Source organism: Xenopus laevis, chromosome 3L (assembly GCF_017654675.1).
Source record: "Xenopus laevis strain J_2021 chromosome 3L, Xenopus_laevis_v10.1, whole genome shotgun sequence".
In the NCBI taxonomy this organism is placed as follows: Eukaryota; Metazoa; Chordata; class Amphibia; order Anura; family Pipidae; genus Xenopus; species Xenopus laevis.
Window position 1 is genome coordinate 110,480,518 of NC_054375.1, and position 20,976 is coordinate 110,501,493.

The window sequence follows — 20,976 nt, forward strand, 5'->3', positions numbered from 1 at the left end:
ATATATTATTCTGAAAAGAACATTAATGTGAACAGACTAGCAATCATCCAATTTCTCTTTACAGGGTAACATTCCAGGCCAGAATAAAATCACAATGATAGACGTGGGACTTGTAATTGAATATTTAATGGGAGGTGTATTTAGAAGCAGCTACACCAAAAAAAACTTTAAAGCGATGTACAAAGCACTAAGTCAGGTAATTAATGGATCTACTTGGTTAGTGGGTCAGTGACATATTGTCGTGCCATTCTTTGTATCGGCAAATGAGGGGTTCCCAAACCAGTCAACAGACACCAGCCCTATTCAAAGCACAATATTAGGATAATCCCCCTTGCATGGGGCAGTGTATTTACCTGATGCTGCCATGAAATTCTAATTCCTTTGGGACACATGCAAGGATCCTGGAAGATCCTGGAAGAAATCCACATGCAAATCTAGGCATGTATGACACGCTTTTTCAGCATTTTACCAACAGAGGCAAAAAGCCACCCACAGGTAACTGAAAGAGCAGAACAGATTTTTTTTAACAGGGAGTTCAGCAAGTACAGCTCTTTTAGTATAGAAGCAGCATAATGGCCTCTGCTTATACAAAGAACAACAGAATAAGTCCATTTTGTGCCAATTTACTAACACTCTATCCCCTATAATTCCAACTAGTGATGGTGTGGGGGAAGTGGGACCCTTGGTTGTGGGCAGCAGTGGTACCAAGTTACACAACTGATTTTTGCAATTTAGCACCCAGGGTTGCCATCATGGGGGTACGATGGAGTCATGCGAGGGGTCCCATGGCTAAAGGGGGCACTGACAGACTGAATGGTCTAAATTGCAAGTCTCAAAAGGGGTGGGGCTTGCATCAGGAATGGATGGGTCATGGCATGTTTAGTATAATGGACTCTTTGGGTGAGAATTTCCTTTTTGCAGTTTTTACCTAATTTTTATTTAGTTGACAAGGAAGCATGGGACCCCATTATTTCTAATGGCAGCTTTGTTAATATTTACATATTAGTTGTAAATCAGTACCTGCCAATCAGAACTGCAATAGAATGACCATGTAACACCCAGATACACTCACACTTCGATCTGGAGGGCCAAACTGAGTACGTAGCATTGGTTATGGGCCACAACTATGAAAGAAGCTATATCATTGCATATAAAGCAGAAATACTTACTTTATTTAGTTACTTTAATAGTATTTTTAGTGTAGTTGCAGTTTTTACAAATCAACATTACAGATTGGGAAGCCAGTGTCTCAGGTTCTGTAGAAAATTTAGGAGGATGATTTGAACCAATGTTCTAGGCCTGTGGCTTTACATGTTTTAGAACTGCAAACCACAACTGGTGAGACAGAGATTAAGGACCCAACACTATAATTTGCCTTAATTTTGTGTATGTTTTTGGTTGTTAGAGTTCCAGTCGACCTGCTGGTGGCACTTCCACACATCCTGCAAATGAAAAGAATTTGGGGAGAGTAGTAACAAAGAATAAAACCAGACACACGCATTTCATCCAAACAGCACAACCCTACAAACCTAAGGTATTTATTTTGGCAGGCAGCAGCCTTATCTGTCATTCTCTAAGGCTCATTTATGATTGCAAGAGCTAGTGCAATGCATTGACACCATTCACAGTACTTGTGCCTAAATATGCTCCCAGCAACATACGGCAGTACCAATGCACCAGAGAATCTTGGAATTAGCACCAGCTTGCACTTGGCAGTTATTCCAGTGTTCTTCTGGTGGGGGTGTTAATAGGCAACAGCACTTGTGGGAGTATTGAATGTTTTTTGTTTTCATATGCAGACCAGCAATACATGTGAAGTCAGTCAAAAGACCAGTAGAAATGACCCTCTAGAAGCTGACAGTCGAATAACAAGGCCGTTTCCTTATCCTTTCAATGATCTCCTAGTTTGGGCTGTGCTAACCAAGCGGCAAAAGATGGCCCTGTTTTTCTGGCAGCATGGGGAGGAGTCCATGGCTAAAGCTCTGGTCGCTACAAAGCTTTATCGTGCAATGTACCAGGAGGCCCGGCAGAGTGACATCATCGATGACTCCTCTGAAAAGCTAAATAAATATTCCAAGTAAATCTGCTTTTTTTTCTTGCTATGAGAGGAACATTACAGATAGACTACATGTCTTTGTAACCTTTTAGATTCTTTAAAGTAGTAGGCGGCAAGGCAATCCAATTTACTAGGTACCCAGAGGGCATTTTGTGTCTATTAACACACCCAGTGTCGGACTGGCCCACCAGGATACCAGGAAAAGTCCCGGTGGGCCAAGGTGTCAGTGGGCCCTCATGCTGCTAAACATTTGGCCTATTTCATGGTCATTCCCTATTTTTATGAGAACAAAGAGGCTAAATAGATGGAAAATAGAGTATAGTATGTAAAGAAAAGAGACTAGGAGAAAAGAGGTTGAGTGAGGAGAGGAAGAAAAATAGTACTAAGAGTGGGCCCCTGGTCTAAGATTAATTGGTGGGCCCCTGGTCAAAGGTTTTTGGGTGGGCCCCTGGTGTCCCAGTCCGACACTGAACATACCAGTGCTTGCAGCTGCCAGATGGTAAATAAACCCTGGAGCTTTGAGCTATAGTAATTATTTTAGTGTTCTTTCTGTATTACATGTAGTCTAATTTAAATTAATATGGACTTATTTTGTAGCCTTTTTTTAACATATGCTGCTTTACACTGTTATGTCTTTCTACAGAGAATTTGGGGAATTGGCAGTAGAGCTTTTAGACCAATCCTTTAAGCAGAATGAATTGATGGCAATGAAACTTTTGACATATGAACTCAAAAACTGGAGCAAATCTACTTGCCTTAAACTAGCTGTTTCCTCAAGGCTTCGAACCTTTGTGTCACATACATGTACTCAGATGTTGCTTAATGATATGTGGATGGGCAGACTGAACATGAGAAAGAATGCCTGGTACAAGGTATGTATTATTATGTACGTCAGTGTGAGGAACATAGGGGCTATTGGTCTGAATTGCACCAGTGCAGACATCAACAGTCACCAGCCACCAACTGGATTTGAGCAATATACTTCAGGTCAGAAAAAAGTTAGTAACGGTCTGATTGTCTGCTATGGACAACTTCACTGGCGGAATAAAGCACCAGTATTAGTATAGTGTGAGAACTGTGGCATCTGTTCAGGTAAGCTCTCATGAGCTGCGTTCTCCCCCTTTTGTCTCCCAACAATATCCAGTTGTAACAGTGAATCAATTATGGTGAAATATTTTTCTCTTAATGCAAACTGTTAGGTCTTCTACTCCTTTTTGTAGATATGAATTTCCAGACCAACAGAGGATTTTGTTTAACTGAAAAGATGTCTAACTCTGGCGCGAGGAGTAAAGCACTTGTGCATCTACATGACATCTAATTTAGGAGATTTGTGAGGGGTGGGAGAGGGGTCACCTTTGTGCCTCCCACCACCAATTGTGGCAATTTTTTGCATTTTGCACATTGTGAGCTGCAAAGTAAATGACATTGACCTGTCTTGTGTGTAATAACATCAGGGCTTTTTAAGTGGGTGGAAGTAGAAATTTGCTGAGCATACCATTTTAATTGAACCTGCTAATGAGATATCAATGTGATTCCTGTAGATGCTTTTTTAGGACTCTAAATGATGGCTTTATTTTGCATATGGCAGGTACATTTGAAACAAGTGTTTAAGACTGTGTTAATGTTGATATCAGCCAGATGTTGATCAGGCAGGTTTAATGTTCCTGTCAAATTGAAGGCTGCATTTTTCCGTTGATGCAACATCAATCCAATTGCTTTCATGGGAGCAATTATGATCTGATCGTTGGCCGAAGAGTCAAACTATCTGATCAGCCCAATAGTTCCCACCTTAAGTTGAGCTCAACAAACAAGGTCCTTAAGTAGTCTAGCTATAAGAGAAAAATATAGCAGAAGAAGCTGAGAGGAAAGACAGCTACATTAAAACCATGTTCGTTTTATTGTTTTGAAAGGGAAAAGGATATGTCAGGCTGTCAGTACAGTACATGTGGCTAATTTACCTTAATGCTCATTATAGCCAGCATCATAAATCACCATGTCAACCAATAATATTTTTCCAGGTGATTTCAGGCATATTGTTCCCGCCAATTATTCCACTGTTCGATTACAAAAGCAAGACACAGATGTCCCACATCCCACAGTCTCAAGATGATTATAAAATGACACTTGATGACAAAGAGGAGATTACCTGTTCAGTAGAAGGTATTGCTTTGGTAAGTGTGAGATGTCAAAACTTTTTGTGGTACTGAAGCTTCTGGTGTAATCACGGAAAGTTCTATTGTACTGTTTATAGCTATCATAGCATGAAAGATGTCTGCATACTGTACTACAACAGCTTTCTGACCGTGATACTGCTTTATCAATAACATCTTGTATTTGGACTGGGTTCAAGCCCCATTTAGGTCAAGCATTTGGTCAGGTTCCTCCTTAGTTTATAACAAGTTTACAGATATATAAAAACACTGCTGTATTTGCCATTTAGCCACAGCTCCAAGAATATTTAAGGAAGAAAATAAATTAAGGTTGTTATTTATTAAAGGTCGAGTGTGTGAGGTTTTTTTTTCTACCTTGAATAAACTCACAATTTAAACAAACTTGAATGCTTGCTTATTTATGAAAAAATCTGAATCTAAAAAACTTGATTGAATGCAATTGGGGGAAAAAACTCAGATACCTCCAATTTTTTTAGTTTATAGGTTTAAAACCTAGAATACCTCAAATTTATTGAGTTTTGGAGTGCAAACCAGCGTAAAGAGCCCTAACGCAGATAAGATCAGCTGTCTGCAACTGAACTAAAGGCATGTCTGAAATAACTCTCAAAAAATGTAGCCTTTTTTATTTATAGGACTTATGAAGCAGAACTACCAAGAATATGACTGGGCACTAAAGAATGAAATATGCAAAATGTATGAGACTGTTGCATGAGTGTTTTATTAAAACTGGATTTCTTGGGTTAGTCTTAGCACAAATAACTGGATGGCTGATCGCCTTATACAGCTGTAAATGGCAATTTTAAACAATGAGCTATATTGTACAAATTGCTTGGTAAGGGATCCTACACAAACATTAAGGATCATACAATCCAGTTGTTGTGCATGTGACCAGCTACATAACAGAAACCTGCACATGATCCAGTTTAAACAAATAACATTAAGTAAAAATAAACTCTGCAAATGTGATCTCTTTTATTTTTAATTCTAGGAGGCATTTAAAGAGACATTTTCTAATGGAGACAATGAACATTCTACGGGAATGAGGAATGAAGGAAAACCAAAACGCGTTCCTCTTGCTCGAAGGTTTTATGCATTTTACCATGCACCAATTGTAAAATTCTGGTTTAATGCAGTACGTATCCAAGATGTTTTGCAGCATCAAAATGAACATAATTTATGGCTATTAAATATAACAGTGATTCTGGCACCTACAGCATTAATAATGCTGTCTGACATATTATACCTGCATTATGGGTATAAAACCCCATCCTCAGCCTGGTGTGGGCAAGAATTACCTTTCAGTATGAGCCAGACATTTGTGTAAAAGCCCTTTCTTTTTGATCACCCGCTGACATTATGTGGCCCATTTATTAAACCTCAATTTTTTCATGGTTGAGGTTATTATGGGGAAAAACTTGGTTTTTTAGAGATTTATCATACCCTATAAAAATAAGAATCCAAAAATACGCCATCTCAAACCTGTCGAGGACAAGTAGAAGTTTTTTTATTGATATCATGATCTGCACTGGATAATATGAAAAAGTCTCATCCGTTAATTTGAAAGAGTTGAGTTTTTGCAGCGAAAATTCTATAAAATCGAGTTTTCGGAGCATCAATCGAATTGACGCTCAATTTTGTCGCAACGTTTTGTCACTCTGATTGATAAATTAATTCAATTTGTGGAAGGATGTTGGTTGACTTTATGGGGCAAATTCACTAAGCGCCGAAGCGCCTAACGCTAGCGTCAATTCGCTAGCGTAGGTCATTTTCGTTACTTCGCAAATTCACTAACGCGCACATTGTACTGAACGCTACCTTTTACGCTAGACTTCCTTCGCCACCTCAGACCAGGCGAAGCGCAATAGAGTAGATAGGGATTGCTTCAAAAAAAGTGCAAATTATTTCTAAGTCCCAAAAAACGCTGGCGTTTTTTCTATATTATGGGTGATAGGCTGAAAAAGATGGAAATTTTTTTTGGGGCTCCCCTCCTTCCCCCCTACATTTCCTAACTCATGGCAACTTAACTATACAGTTGGCACAGGTGTGGTGCAAAAAAAAATTTTTTATTTGATGTTTTGAAGGTTTCCCAAGCATTTGTAGTGATTGTACGTATTCCTCCATTGAAATTTGAATTTGGTGCCGAATGCAAATTAACCTTCGCTAGCGTAACTTCGCTTAGCGAATCAACGATAGCGCAACTTCGCAACCTTATGCTACCCTTGAGCGCAACTTCGGATTTTAGTGAATTTGCGGAGCGCTGGCGAAACTACGCCTGGCGAAGTGCGGCGAAGTTACACCTGGCACAACTACCAATCTTAGTGAATTTGCCCCTATATGTGCTAAGCCAAATTCTTATCAATTCAGATGTTTTAGACATTCATACATATTTTTCAAAAAATGTTTATATTACTTTCTGTGAGGCTAGCTTTGTATACTGTACATATATATTCAGATACGGGAATCATTTACGTGAAAAACTATGGCCCCCTTGTGACTGAGCCTTTTTTAGATTTACTTTATATTGTATGTCCCACTGTTTGCCATCTTCAATCTTTTTTCAAAGGACTCAGATCATAGATGTGAATTCTACTCAATGTTCTTCACAGCTGGCTTACATTGCGTTTTTAATGCTGTACGCATTTGTAGTCCTGGTCAAAATGGAGAATTTACCCTCTGTTCAAGAATGGATTGTGATCATGTTCATCTTCACCACCGGTGTGGAAAAAATACGTGAGGTTTGTATGAACCCACCCATCTTTTCTTTGGTTAAGAAATATCTGCAGGGCTTAAGGCTCTATAAGGCTTCTTACAAAAAAGAGTTTATTAAATGCATGAAATACGATTGCAGTAAAACGCAACTCTGAACACTCATGGGTACAGCAAGGCAAAATATACTTTGTGTTCGGGGCAAATTCTAGAGGGCAAGACACAAAGCTTTGTGCCTGTTTTTTGTACCTTGTCTCCCACTGTAAAAGTGCCTGTTAATGTTACACTTTTATAAATAAAAAATTAATCTGAATAGAAAAATACTTGATATTTATTTGATAATTGATTGATATTTATGGTGCAGATCCTCATGTCAGAAGCCGGTAAACTGACTCAGAAGCTCCGAGTGTGGTTCAGCAGCTACCTGAACATAAATGATACGTTTGCCATTATCACGTTCCTTGTTGGATTTGGCTTGAGATTTGGAGAGAGGGATATAATACATGATAATGATGACAAAGAAGATTACATTTTCATTGCCGGAAGACTGATATATTGCTTAAATATCATTTTTTGGTTTGTGAAATTGGTGCATATTCTAAGCGTCAATCAAGATGCTGGGCCTTATGTTCTAATTATTGGCAAAATGGTAAGTTATGGTGTTGCATTCTAAATAATTCTAATTCTAAAAGCATTAAGAATTCATTTGATTTGTATAAATGTATTTTTGAAAAGCCAGCAGTTTTCTTTGTTTTGAAATCATTCCTTGGTGCAAAAAAACAACAAAAAAAGCAAGTGTTGAAAATAGTCCGTCACAAACCTCCAATTGTGCCAATAGTTTTTCCCAATGCAAAAACATATGAGAAAACAGCCAGTAAGCAATTAGCTTTGTTTAGCCTGATGCAAGTAAAACAATGAAAGCAAAGTTCTAATTGGTGGCCATGGGTTACTGCCGAGGTGCAAAGTTGTCCAGTGTTCGTAAATGAGCCCAGTAACTTGCATTATATTGTATATTTTATTTTATAAAGTGTTACTGGTGCATTTGGTTATTAACACTAGGATATAAACTAAATATGTTGTTACCTTTTGACCTGTAGAATACCTCCTAGTAGACCCATGAAAGTATAGTGAAATATTACTATAGCAATCAGTCATGTTGAAATGCTACTTCTTAGACCACTAGCCAGGGGTGTTCCAGCCTCCACTGCTGCCCTGAGGCAGCTGAAGAAATGGCGCCCCCTTACCCCTCCATGCTTAACCTTACAATGTTGGAGCGAGGGGGTTGAATCACTAGTGCTAGGGTAATTTGGACCCTAGCAACTCGATACCTACTGAATTTCCAAATAATTCTCAATTAGTCAAAAAACCCAAGTAATAATATATGAAGACCAATTGCAAATTGTCTCAGAATATCACTCTCAACATCATACTAGAAGTTAATTTAAAGGTGAACATCCCCTTCAAATGAGAAGTCAAAGTTACATGTTATGCATATATAAATTTTTTCAGATTATGTTTGTCTACTTTAAATAGTTGAAATCCATTCTGTGCTGTGGGGTGTTATGGCTATGGCACACAAAATGGACCCATGCAGTTCCCAGCTTGACAGGCAGGTGGTAAAAAACTTGACATTACCTTTCTATACCTAATTGCGGAGTCATGGCTGGAGCAATCTCAAGTTAACGCATGTAAAAGCTCACTGCTGCTATAACCACAGACCTGTGGGTGTAGGTGATTACTATGAAAATCTACAGAGAGGTCATTTCAAGCTTTTTGCTGCCTGCCTGATGATGTAGTGATCATGCGGGTGGCAAAATGTTTGAATTAGTGGCAATCTGCAGAACTGGCCTCCAACAGCCACCCAATTGTTGAGCCCTGAACTATTAACAAGCATTGTTTGACATGTCAGCAGGATAATTGTTTTGAAGTCATAAAACCCTTGTAAGACTTGGATATCGGTCGGCTCGTCAATCCGGCTGGGTGGAAAATTTTGATTGGGTGCCTTTGAAGGCACCCAAACATTGTCCATTGTTAGTGCTGAATCGTCAGATACAGGTAGAGTTCTATTATTTCCACCTGTATATCTGACGATTCAGCTCTACATGTGTGTAGTGAAATGAACAATCTTTCTTGGAAAGATCTTTTCCAAGAAAGATCGTAATTGTTATGTCTATGGCCACCTTTGTTCCAAAACTTTTTACAGATTTATATCTTTCTTGAAAGGATGAATGTTGACTGAGAACGGCAGCATGAGTATAGGGTTTTCTTTTACAAAATACCAGAGGCCACCCCTTTAGACTAGAGGAACAGAACTTTCATTTGAAGCAATGTAGGTGGTTCTTCACAGTTGAGGACAGTGAGGTTTTGGAATGCCCTGCAGGGTGATATTATGTTGATGCTGCAGGGTTGAAGACTTTTGTCTTTTCTCAGCCCAAATGAAATGTGTACTTACAAGAGAATGAAATAAAGTTGTTACAAACCTTAATTTTTAAAAATGTTTAAACATTTTTATTTTTTCATTTTAAAAACCTTTTGTTAATACTTGTTAAATATTTGTTTTAGGTATCAAGTATGTTTTTCATTGTTGTGATTATGGCGATTATCCTGATTGCATATGGTATTCCAAGAAAGGCAATTCTCTATCCGCATGAGATGCCCTCATGGTCTCTAGCAAAAGACGTTTTATTTCATCCATATTTCATGATTTATGGAGAAATATATGCCTATGAAATAGATGGTGAGTTATGCAAATGGTTTATAGACATTTAGGAAAGAGTGACATTTAGGTTTGGGAAGTCTACCAACAGAAGTCTTTCCATTGAAGACCTTATATAATAATATATATAATTCCATCTCTTTATGGAGAGGCTAATCTTTCCTAAACCTTCATTATTCTTCATCTACGGCTTGAGGGCCAATGGGACACTCACTGATACAATATATGTGTATGTGAAAAATGTCTTATTAACAAATTTGGGAGTCTAAAATAGTTTTGCTATGGGGCCAAATAACTACTAGTTTTACCAATCAGCATAGGCATTATGGATAGACTGGGAGCTGACTAACAAGAGCTGTGATAATACAAGTTAGGCAGTATGGTGTTCATTTTAGAAAATCCTACACCAATTATATTGTCCTGCATGATGCATGGTGCATGATTCACCTGTCAGTTCTCCATTATTCCAAGAGTCTACATAGGTCCTCTACACAGATTATCATCCTTTCTGTTCCCTCCCTGTAGTCTTCATAAGTTGACATGTCTGTGCATTCCTACCTTTGTGATCAACCCTACTCCTTGCTGCCGCCTTCATCTCCTCCTCTATGCAACCACAGTATTCCTTTGAAAGTCATGAGAAGGAGCTTGTGCATTCGTTTGCTTAAGCCATAGGAAAATACGGATCCAGATTTGGGCTTCTCAAGTAATATCCAGTCAAATAAAAATCTTTTTAAAGTCTTGGGATTTTAAGAACGTAGGTAGTGAATAACGCATGCAGAAAAAAGGTGGTGCAGGATGTCTTAAAATGAACATTGTGAAAGACAGCTGTTGTTCATGAACTTCCATTCTTGTGCTTCCAGTGTGTGCCAATGATACTGTGGTTCCGTTCCTATGTGGCACTGGAACATGGATAACTCCTTTTCTGCAAGCTGTATATTTATTTGTCCAGTATATCATTATGGTCAATCTCCTTATTGCTTTATTCAAGTAAGTAAACACTATCTTCCTGATCTAGATGCCAAAAACCAGTAAATTATTTTTTATATGTTTGTTTTAGTGCTAATTGAAACTCCTGGATTGGTAGCCTACCTCCTGCTGTTGCTGAACGAACTTCTAGTACCTGCCAGCTACTGTTAGAAGATGCAGGGAGTAAGTGCTGGAGAAGCAGAGGTTTGCAGATCCCTGTAGTTTACAGCTTATTCAACAGCTTATAACAGCATTGTCTATGACGGTTTTCATTCATCCAGGTCATGGCATATCTAGTAGAAATAAATCTAGAGCAACTGGACTTGCTGATTAATCATTGAAGACGTTTCACTACTCATCCAAGCAGCTTCTTCAGTTCAACTTAACTGAGTTAAACTGAAGAATCTGCTCGGATGAGTAGGGGTGCCAAGTATTCTGGCATATTGCTTTGTTTTAAAGAGAACTAAAGACTTAAAATCACTGGAGTTTGCTAAATTTTAGGCATGCCCCAGTGATTATGAAAGCGCTATACTTTTCTCTTCTATCCTCTATAGAGTTGATTTTCTGTCTGCTCTACATTACATTCTATGTTTTATTACTTTTTTTCTGACCTATTGTAAAAATCTAGCATGCTGGCTCAAGGGTTAGCACTGCTACCTTGCAGCTCTGGGGTCTTGGGTTCCATGCTAACCAGGGGACTGTGTTTTCTCTCCATGCATGTGTGGGTTTCCTATAGGTAGGCTGTATCCTCCCACACTACAGAAACATACAGGCAGTTTCATTGGCTCCTTATAAATTGACCCTACTGAGTGTAAAATGTGATAGGGACTTTAGATTGTAAACTCCATTGTGGCAGGAACTGGTGTGAATGATGTATAGTCTCTGTAATGGAGCGTTGCAGAATATGGAGCCATACAGGTATAATGATTATTAACAATAATAATACTAGTATTTTAAAGAATTTATTTGCTGATATTGTTAATCCTATGTTTAATACTGCTTAATTAAATTTTGATTGTATGTATTTGTCACATTGAACTTTTGTATATACTGTTCCTTAAATCATACCTGCCAACACTTGAAAAATATAAAGAGGGAAATTTTGACGACATCCATTCTGTGGCCGCACCCCCTAAATACCACTTCCATTTTACAAAATTTGTCAGGTTAAGGAAACTCTAAACACATTTCTGGGGTTTTTAGAGCCGTGTTTTATGTGATATTATAGTTTTGCTAATGAAGGTGAAATTGCCTTTTAAAGTGCAAGTCTCCGTTCTCCCAAGAGACCTGCTTATCTTATTAGTAATAATTGTATTTAAGTGCAGGTGCTGATTATTCTTGGCTATCTGCCAAACATTTAAGTAAAAGCCAGCTCTAGCTGGTTCCACTAGATTCATAGAGTTTAAAGAGAGTTCTCTTAGTAAAAAGCAGGAAATAATTCAGTTTTGTGCCTTAAGTATGATTCATTCTTTTTCCCCTTTTTGTTTTAGTTGTGTATACTTGAAATGTAAATCCATGTCCGACATAATGTGGAAATTTCAGCGCTATCATTTGATCATGGTGCATCATTCAAAGCCTGTCCTGCCTCCGCCATTCATTGTTCTCAGTTACGTGACCTCCTTGTTCAGCTGTGTGTGTTTGCGCAAGCAGAAAAACAAGGCTCATTGGCGAAGTAAGATAAACCAAGAAACGTTTACAAATCATCTTTTTTTAAATAATGAGTTCATAAGTAGTTTGTCTTCCATTACACAAACAGTAAAGTATGAAGGCACAGTTTACTGTTTAAACAAAGCATCACCTTTTTGCATATTTTAGCTATTTATGAATTGTAGGTGCCATATTATTTGTCATAATAATAACATGTTACAGAGACAGCAAAAGAACAGAGTTATTTGTTTATAGCCATTATGGATACATCTATTTGATTTAAAATGTGTAAAACATCACCGGTGATGATGCCCATAGCAACCAATCAGCAATTAGATTTCAACAGTCACCTACAACTTAGAAAACAAAGATCTGATTGGTTGGTATGGGCAACACAATGTTTTACACAGGCCCCCTAGTGTGACATGGGCCTAAGAGTGAGATCCAGAGAACAGAAAGGGATAAACAAATTATACTGTACTTACTATATATATCTATTTTATTTATATATATTAACATTTGCAATATCTTCATCAACTAATGATCTGTTTTTGTCTCCAGAACTATACTTAACTGAAGAAGAGCAGAAGACTCTCCATGAGTTTGAGGAACATTGTGTAGGCATTTACTTAATTTACAAGGAAGATAAAAACAACAGTAAACCCGATGAAAGAATCAGAGTAACTTCTGAAAGGTAAATGTTAGGTTTTTTTTAAACGGAATCGAAATCCAACAAAAACTATTGATATAAACTTTATTAGAGTTATCCTCTGAGCACTTTTAAAATTTACATCATTTTCTTATTTTTGGTTGTTTCTGAGATCAGTTTTAGAATGCTAATAACAGGCTTTCCGCTCAACAGCGTTTCAATGACCTTTACTGACTATATAGGAAGTACATAGAAAACACATTCATATTTAACTCTAGGTTTGATGACAGAGAGAGCTGCTGAGTCAAAAGAAGTAGAAGTAGCACAATGGCAAAAAAAAGTTAATTTAGATGAAAAATCAAAAACTCATAATAAATCTGATATTTGGTCAGTCTAATTATTTTGTCCATAAAAGTTAAAAAAAATAGTTAAAAAATGATCTCAGAAATGATATCAGTCATATAAAAAATGAGATTAAGATAGATAGATGAGGATAGGCAAAGATATTATCCCAACAAGGTGGCATCATAAATGACATGTATTTATGTATATTGCATTGTATAATTTAATATTCCCACATATATGTATGATTTATAGGCCAGTATACAGCTTCCTTTTCCAATACATCCACTAACCAAAATCTAGTTTGACCCATCACTATAATAATAAGATAATATAAGAGGTCCTGATAGCTTGTTGCAGATTTAGATGGATTCAGATATACTACAGGTATGGGATCCCTTGTCCGGAAACCCATTATCCAGAAAGTTCTGAATTATGGAAAGGCTGTCTCCTTTAGACTCCATTATAATAAATTAATCCAATTTTTTCAAACATGATTTCCTTTTTCTCAAGCTAAGATATAATGAATCCTTATTGGAAGCAAAACAAGCCTATTGGGTTTATTTAGTGTTTACATGATTTTCTAGTAGACTTAAGGTATGAAGATCCAAATTACAGAAAGATCCATTATCCGGAATCCCCAGGTCCCGAGCATTATGGATAACAGGTCCCTTACCTGTACCTATATATAAATGATCTTATAACTGTATAGATTGTTTTCAGGACACAAATCCCCTTTGTTTTTAGCAAATGACAAATTATTTTTAAATAATGGAAACCTGCAACCTGGAAAACTCTATGTCCCAGTCATCCCATGAAATAAATCCCACGCCTTTGCTTAAATAGCCCAGTCATATCAGTTCTGCTCTCATTACTAGCTGTATCTTTCCTTATGCTTCATTTCAGTTCTGAAAAGGAGAAGTAATCAACTTTCATTTAATTTGCAGTGATTAATAAAATGTGTATTATTATGGGACACCCCAAAAAGATACAATCAGTGCCTCTTATTAACTCCCTGCAGCTGGTCTATGTACCTGTAGTCTGTGGAGGAACTGAACAATGAGACCAATGCTAATGTGCAACTTACTACAGCTACTTTGGTTGTCTGCTTGAGTCTTGCAGATACCCTATAGCTGGAAACAGCAATGCATACATATGTATCTTTTATTGCAACAGAGGAAGGGAAAACGTGCCATTTATAGAAGTGCTCCTGATATTGAGGTGTGTTTTACATCTAAAGAGGCAGCTCACCAGTAATCAACTTCTACTATGATGCCGACAGTGATATTTTGATACAATCTGCAATTGATCTTTATGTTTCTTTCTATTTGTTTTTTAATTATTTCTCTTTTTGTTCAGTGGCTTTCCAGTTTGGAATTTCAGCAGCGACCTGGCTGCTACAGTTCAATTTACCATAGCAACCAGGCAGTGATTAGAATAAGATACTGGAATATGAACAGTAGAGGGCAGGAATATAACTTATAAAAAGTAACTGTAATAAAACTGTAACCTCACAGAGCAATAGTTATTTGGATTAAGGGGTCTGTGACCTCCATTTAAAACCTGGAAATAGGCAGAAGAGAAAGGCAATTATAAAAAAAATAAGAAATGAAGATTCATTTAAAAGTTGTTAAGAATAGTTAATTCTATAATATGCCACAAGTTAACATGAAGGTGAACCACCCCTTTAATGATCTATTTATATAATGCAACATAACCTGCTAGACTAATACTACGGTATGCAGAGTTGTCTCTTAAGGTGGCCATACACAGAGAGATCCGCTCGTTTGGGGATGTCGCCAAACGAGGGGATCTATATCCGATATGCCCACCTTGAGGTGGGCAATATCGGGCTGATCCGATCATGGGCCCTAGGGGAAGCCTGTCGGTGGGCCCCATACACAGGCCAATAAGCTGCCTTTTATCGGCCCGTGTATGGCCACCTTTAGTAATAAACTGATAGTTAAATGAGATCACAATATGTGGTTCATGCTTTTGGCAATAGACAACCTCCATTTTAACTGCAGAATGGACCTGCAGTGCACTCAGTAATGTAGCCAATTGATTCTGTTTCTGAGGCTGTGGCTTACATGCAGTCTTTTATTTAAACAGGACTGAGCACATAAGCAAGGAGATGGATAACGTTGGAGAGCAGGTCATGTTCATCAAACGCTCACTGCAGTCGTTGGATAAACACATTGGACATCTTCAAGATCTTTCTGGCCTTACTTTTGATTCATTGAAAACCCTGACTGCTCAAAAAGCTTTGGAGAATAGCAGGAGCCTTAGTGCTATGTCCTGTGATTTAAGTCTTTCAAGATATACCTCCAGTGATGGGCTATCGGCCATATGGAAGAGAAGTAACACGGACCTAGCCTGGGGATGTCCATACACACAACCTGGTCTGGAGAGAAATATACACCCACGGGCTTCAAAATCACATAGGAAAAGCAATATTCCAGATGGAGACTTTGTAAATAGTTCCATGTTTCAGAGAGTTGATTCTGTTCCAGACTCCCAAAAGGAAAATCACTTTGAAGACAAAAACGTGGGCTTAGTTAATAATCACAAAAGTAGGACATTTAATCCAACAATTCAGACTCATTCAAAAAGTGAAACAAGATCACAGGTTTGTGACATGAAGTCTGCTCTTAGTAAAAATGGGTTAGGCCAAATCATTCATCCATGCTCTGACGCCAACTCATCTTGCAAAAATACCTGCGGTAAAGACGGTTACATTAACTGTGGATTCATTGATGACACCGTCAATGATCATAACAGTAATGAAAAGATCATTATGGATTGTAGGTCCTTTCCTACGTCAATAGGATACCTGCCACATGGAGTAGAATCCCTGCCACACAGCCATGATCAAGATATTATCCATAAAGAAAAAAACAGATTTACAGGATTCTTGCACAAACTGTGGCCCAACTCTAGTGAGTATTGCAATGTTTATATTAATGTTCCTATCAATCAAGTTTCATAGCATATGTTAAAATTCCTGTTAATGATGATGATGATGATTATTATTTATCAAGTTTTGAGATAAAATATCACCTCAATTCCTGAAATGGTATAAATGGTGCCCACAACAATACATCAGCAGTCACATTGCTCTAATTACAAGTGCAGTGTTACAGCAAGAAAAATAATGCTAGGATGAGGGAGTCCAGTTTATTGCACCAGGGGAAAAAAACATTAGGTTGAGAAATGAAATATCAAATTTGCAAAGAAAACATACAAGTAATGGTAATCAAGACTAAGAGACAAATGTATCAAACATTTAAAATGATTTTATTCTTTCATTGCTGTGTTTCACAAGAGTTGTTGCAGGGCATCTTTTTCATATCAATGTAATTTATTGTTTTGTCTTGACTTTTCTTGACCATGAAAACACCCCTAAGAGAATATTTTGAAAACAGCTCTAGGGTTGTTAGGGGGTTATTTATCAAAGTCCTATTTTATCTCAACAATTTCTGCTACAAACTCTGATCAATTCAGCTCAGTTTTTTAAGCTTATTTATTATGTTTTCCCAAAATTTGCTGTGCTGGAAAAAAAAATCAGATTTTCACAACATTTTCAGATTTTTCACCCGAAAACTCAGATTTCTTATGCCTTTTCCCAAAAACTCAGAAAACTTTGGGGTATTGCACAAAATCCAGCACACATCAAAATATCATTGAGACTTCTTCCATTGACTTATATGCAACCTTGGCAGATCTGAGATACCGGATTTTCTGATTTAGACTTTTCCATCCTTGGGGTTTAATAAAGTGATTTTTTTAAAAGTCCAATTTTATAAAAAGTCACAAATTTTTCTGGATTTTTGCATTCGAAGTTTAGTAAATAACCCCCTTAGGGTTAAATTAACTGGTAAAACAAATTCACCATTCTCTACAACTGTTGAGTGGAGGGATAGAAAGATTTTCAACCAAACAAATGCTGATGTGTCCATTGGTTTGAAGGAATCTTGACTTTAAAAAGGCTGTGAAACATTTCTACATTTTTTTTTCATTGACAACTGTTTTTTTAGTATAAAATCAGAAACACAAATTTTTCAGAATTTATTATACCCCGAGGATGAAAAAAGTCTGAATCCGAAAATTCTGCGCTACGTTTCGCACAATAATCTGAAGTTTTTGGGCAAAAATCCAAAAAAATCCGAGTTTTTCAGGTGGAAATTCGGAAAGATTCGTAAAATTTGTATTTTTCACGATTTTCACCTACAACAAAATTTTCAGGAAAGTGTATTAATAAATAAGATGAAAAAACCTGTGCGGATTTGTGTTTGTTTTAGAAAAAATTGAGATAAATTCGGACTTTGATAAATAACCCCCTAAATGTCTAATATATCATTTTATAATATCATATTAAATTTTGCCTTTAATTAGGAATATTCTTGTCTTGATGTATGCTGATGATAAATATTATGATAATGTATCATTCCCATACTATACATAGACACGTCTTTATTCTTTCATCCAGGGCACAAACATAACATGGAGAAGCAGATGTCTATTGAGACAAATTCCTCAGAGGCAGAGGTAAATATTTTCAGAATCTGCTTACAAAATTGATGTATTCACTGCTAATATTAATGATGGTTTTTGTACCAAAATGTTGCATATACTTTTCGTAGCCCTGTGTATCCAGTGTAGCAAGGGGAGAGCCTCTTAATTATGCAGATGATAACAAAACAGAGTTGGTGTAAATAGACACAGGTACCACCGGGCAGACAAATCAAAGCTAAAAGGACCATAGAGAGCAATTTTCACACAAACAAAGAGAGCAAGATAAGATGCAGAACAGTTTCTACAAGAGAAGCACCAGAGATAATCACTAAGTAAGCAAAATAAGAGAATTGCATTGACCTGCCCCAATAATAGAATAACAGGGGTATTCTGCCTATAGGAAAATGGCACAGGCAAGTAATATTTGTTGAGTAATTTGGGAAGCAATATGTACAGAACTTTTCACTGCCACCAATATGAAATTATCTGCAGCAATACCTTTTGCTTTTTTCCTGATATATTGTGGTGGTGTTGGCAATAATTATACATTTACTGTACAACTTAAACACAACAAAAACAAGAAATACAGGGACTGCTGGACAAGAAACAGACTAAGATAAAACAAGTTTGCCGAGTCAAGAGCTGGTCTTTGGGCAAATTTCAATAATCTGACCATACACACGTAGTAATAAATCACTATGAAAGATAAATCATTATTTAGGGTTGCTGAAATTAGAAACGAGAGCACTATTCTAGCTAGGGGTTAATCACAGCTAAAAGGCTAAATAGCCCTGAGCAAATTAGTTAGCTGAGAGGCTAAGGACCACAGTACACTACAATTTGGTTGGTGACTTGTTTCATAGCAGAGGCATCAAGTCCAGTCCTATCTAACAGAAGAGGGAACTTCCCCTCCATCTGAAGTCATATCTGGTGTCTCCCAGAAGGAGAAAATCCCTTCCTATTTCCAAAAGAGCAATCACACTAGTACCTAGATCAACATCAGTGGTGTACGTTTATGGGCCTGGACACCCAGCCCCAGAAAAAAAAATCAGCTTCCCCCTACTGACTAACATTGTGCTTGCTAAAAAGGCACCCAACCTTTTGTTTTAACTGTCCACTATATCTGCCAGCACAACTGTTTCACAGAGAGAATTTCAAAATGTCAAATCCCTCAATCCATTGTTCATGGCTGAGACCTTCCTTACCGTTTATATGCCTATTATGTGGCCTCCCTAAGCACCTTGTGAAACATCACTTTTGACATATTTAAGTCTGATCTTTGGAAAGTTGCAATTTCTGAGGTCTAAAATATAGAACCAGAGAATAGAGTTTGAGTGAGGAGAGGAAGAATAATAGAGAGTAGGCCCCTGGTCTAAGGTTTTTGGGTGGGCGTCTGGTGTCCCAGTCTGACACTGGTTTGATTTGTTTCACACTAATTGTCTTGGTTGATATGATTTTGGGAATATACTGACATTTGTCCTATAAAAAGATGGCCATGTTGTACAGGTTTAACTCACTGGCCTGTTAAATAGTTGCTTAATTGCTGCAATTCTGAGTGAGAGCACTGGTCCCTATAGTCTGTTTTGCCTAAAAAAAGTAAGTAGCGCTTTACATTGAATGAATATTGCCTCATGAGCTTGAACGAGTACTTATTGTGTGTGAGTGCCATAATTCTGTCTAATACCAACATTCTATTCTCTGAACCACAGTTATACACTCAAGATGAAACCAATTTAAGGAGAACCCAGTCCTGCACAGAATTAACAAGCTTTAACGAATCCTCTCCTCCTGATTCACCAGATCAGAGCAAGTTACTTTTTCTTCACACTAAAATACTGAATTATATTGCACAGTGTTTACCTATACTTGTATTATTATTCTGATATTTTTTTAACTACTAGCTCCCCTGCCCTCTCTCCAACAATATTAATCCAACTACCTGCCCCCTTACTGGTCTCAAGCTCCACAGAGGTGATAAATGACCAGGAGTATGTGTATTGGAAGCTAACCCTGGCTTCTGCTCAGTCATCACCACTGTGGAACCCAAGACAAAAAATTAAGTGGCCAGACAAGGTATCCACAATGTCATCTGGTAAATGGGAACAATTAACTTTTACTTTTTAGTCTGGTTGATGTGGACTATGGGGGTGCATGGGGCTAGTACAGATAGTCCAGACAAGCAATATGGAAGCTTTTACTCCATAAAAAAGCATTACTGAGAGATAGGGGAAGTTTTAAAGTTGCCTGTGTATCTGTGAATATTACAGTGTGCTTTTTTATGTTAGATTCTTCTTTTTGAGTAGAATTAATGAAATGTCTTGTTTTTATATATAGTACAAATGAATAGCACAGCAACATCTCATGAAGACTTCTTTCAAACAGACTCAGAAGCAGCTTTACTAAAGGCAAGTAATAAATATGTTATTGTACGTTTGCAGCTAAGTATCAAGGTGGATTTCTGACTTAAAGGGGAAATAAAGTCTAAAATAGAATAAGGCTAGAAATGCTGTATTTTGTGTACTAAACATAAACATGAACTTACTGCACCAGAAGCCTAATAAAACAAATGCTTTCAAAGTTGGCCACAGGGGGTCACCATCTTGTAACTTTGTTATACATCTTTGCAAGACCAAGACTGTGCACATGCTCAGTGTGGTCTGGGCTGCTTAGGGATCATCATAAATTATCAAAAAACCACAAGTTAAATAATATCTGCCAGAAGCAGATACAGCAATTAATAATTAATAATCAGAATATACAGACTGCACTATGCCCTGTGTTGTCATGTAATCTGATGTGGAGTTTATAGTTTTTGTATTGTTTAATACAAACTTTCTCCAACACTGCAGAACCAGTGGCTGCAGCAAAATAATCCTCCAAATAGAATCCCAGTTTATAAATCTGGCTCCATGATCTTTATCCCTGCAGCTGGCGTTGGACACAGTAAAGGGGATGTAAAGGCAAAAATAAAATCCAATACAAATCTCTACACAGTTGCTGACTGCTCTACAGGGAAACAATGAATGAATATCTATGTCATAGTAAAAGTTAATTTGAAGGTAGACCATCCCTTTATATATGAGTTGTCTGATAGGAAAATAGGGATCTGCCTAAATTTAATTTTATCTGCTGCTGGCGCTAGGATGCTGGGAGTTGTAGTTGACAACACCTACTGGGACTGAGGTAGCATTGACTTTAGAACATTTCA

At 37.4% G+C, this 20,976-nt stretch overlaps 1 protein-coding gene across 9 annotated transcripts in view; it reads left to right on the plus strand.

The window, feature by feature from the left end:
* Positions 1-20,976, plus strand: part of LOC108711407 (transient receptor potential cation channel subfamily M member 7) — a 56,600-nt gene that overhangs the window by 22,914 nt on the left and 12,710 nt on the right. For 3 of the 9 annotated variants that reach the window (XR_005966346.1, XM_018253114.2, XM_041586792.1), the window contains 16 exons: positions 65-196; positions 1,406-1,534; positions 1,800-2,077; positions 2,700-2,928; positions 4,075-4,227; positions 5,216-5,359; positions 6,834-6,962; positions 7,298-7,582; positions 9,496-9,670; positions 10,510-10,636; positions 12,106-12,287; positions 12,824-12,956; positions 15,366-16,192; positions 17,743-17,801; positions 19,478-19,574; positions 20,103-20,173. Coding sequence is in view for 8 of the 9 variants with exons in the window: in XM_018253114.2 (XP_018108603.1) it covers positions 65-196; positions 1,406-1,534; positions 1,800-2,077; positions 2,700-2,928; positions 4,075-4,227; positions 5,216-5,359; positions 6,834-6,962; positions 7,298-7,582; positions 9,496-9,670; positions 10,510-10,636; positions 12,106-12,287; positions 12,824-12,956; positions 15,366-16,192; positions 17,743-17,801; positions 19,478-19,574; positions 20,103-20,173 (3,150 nt within the window). In the remaining variant the exon portion in view is untranslated. Of the gene's footprint in view, positions 1-64; positions 197-1,405; positions 1,535-1,799; positions 2,078-2,699; positions 2,929-4,074; positions 4,228-5,215; positions 5,360-6,790; positions 6,963-7,297; positions 7,583-9,495; positions 9,671-10,509; positions 10,637-10,706; positions 10,820-12,105; positions 12,288-12,823; positions 12,957-15,365; positions 16,193-17,742; positions 17,802-19,477; positions 19,575-20,102; positions 20,174-20,976 lie in introns of those variants that run through there. The other 6 variants (XM_041586793.1, XM_041586794.1, XM_018253120.2 and 3 more) reach the window with 6 other exon arrangements.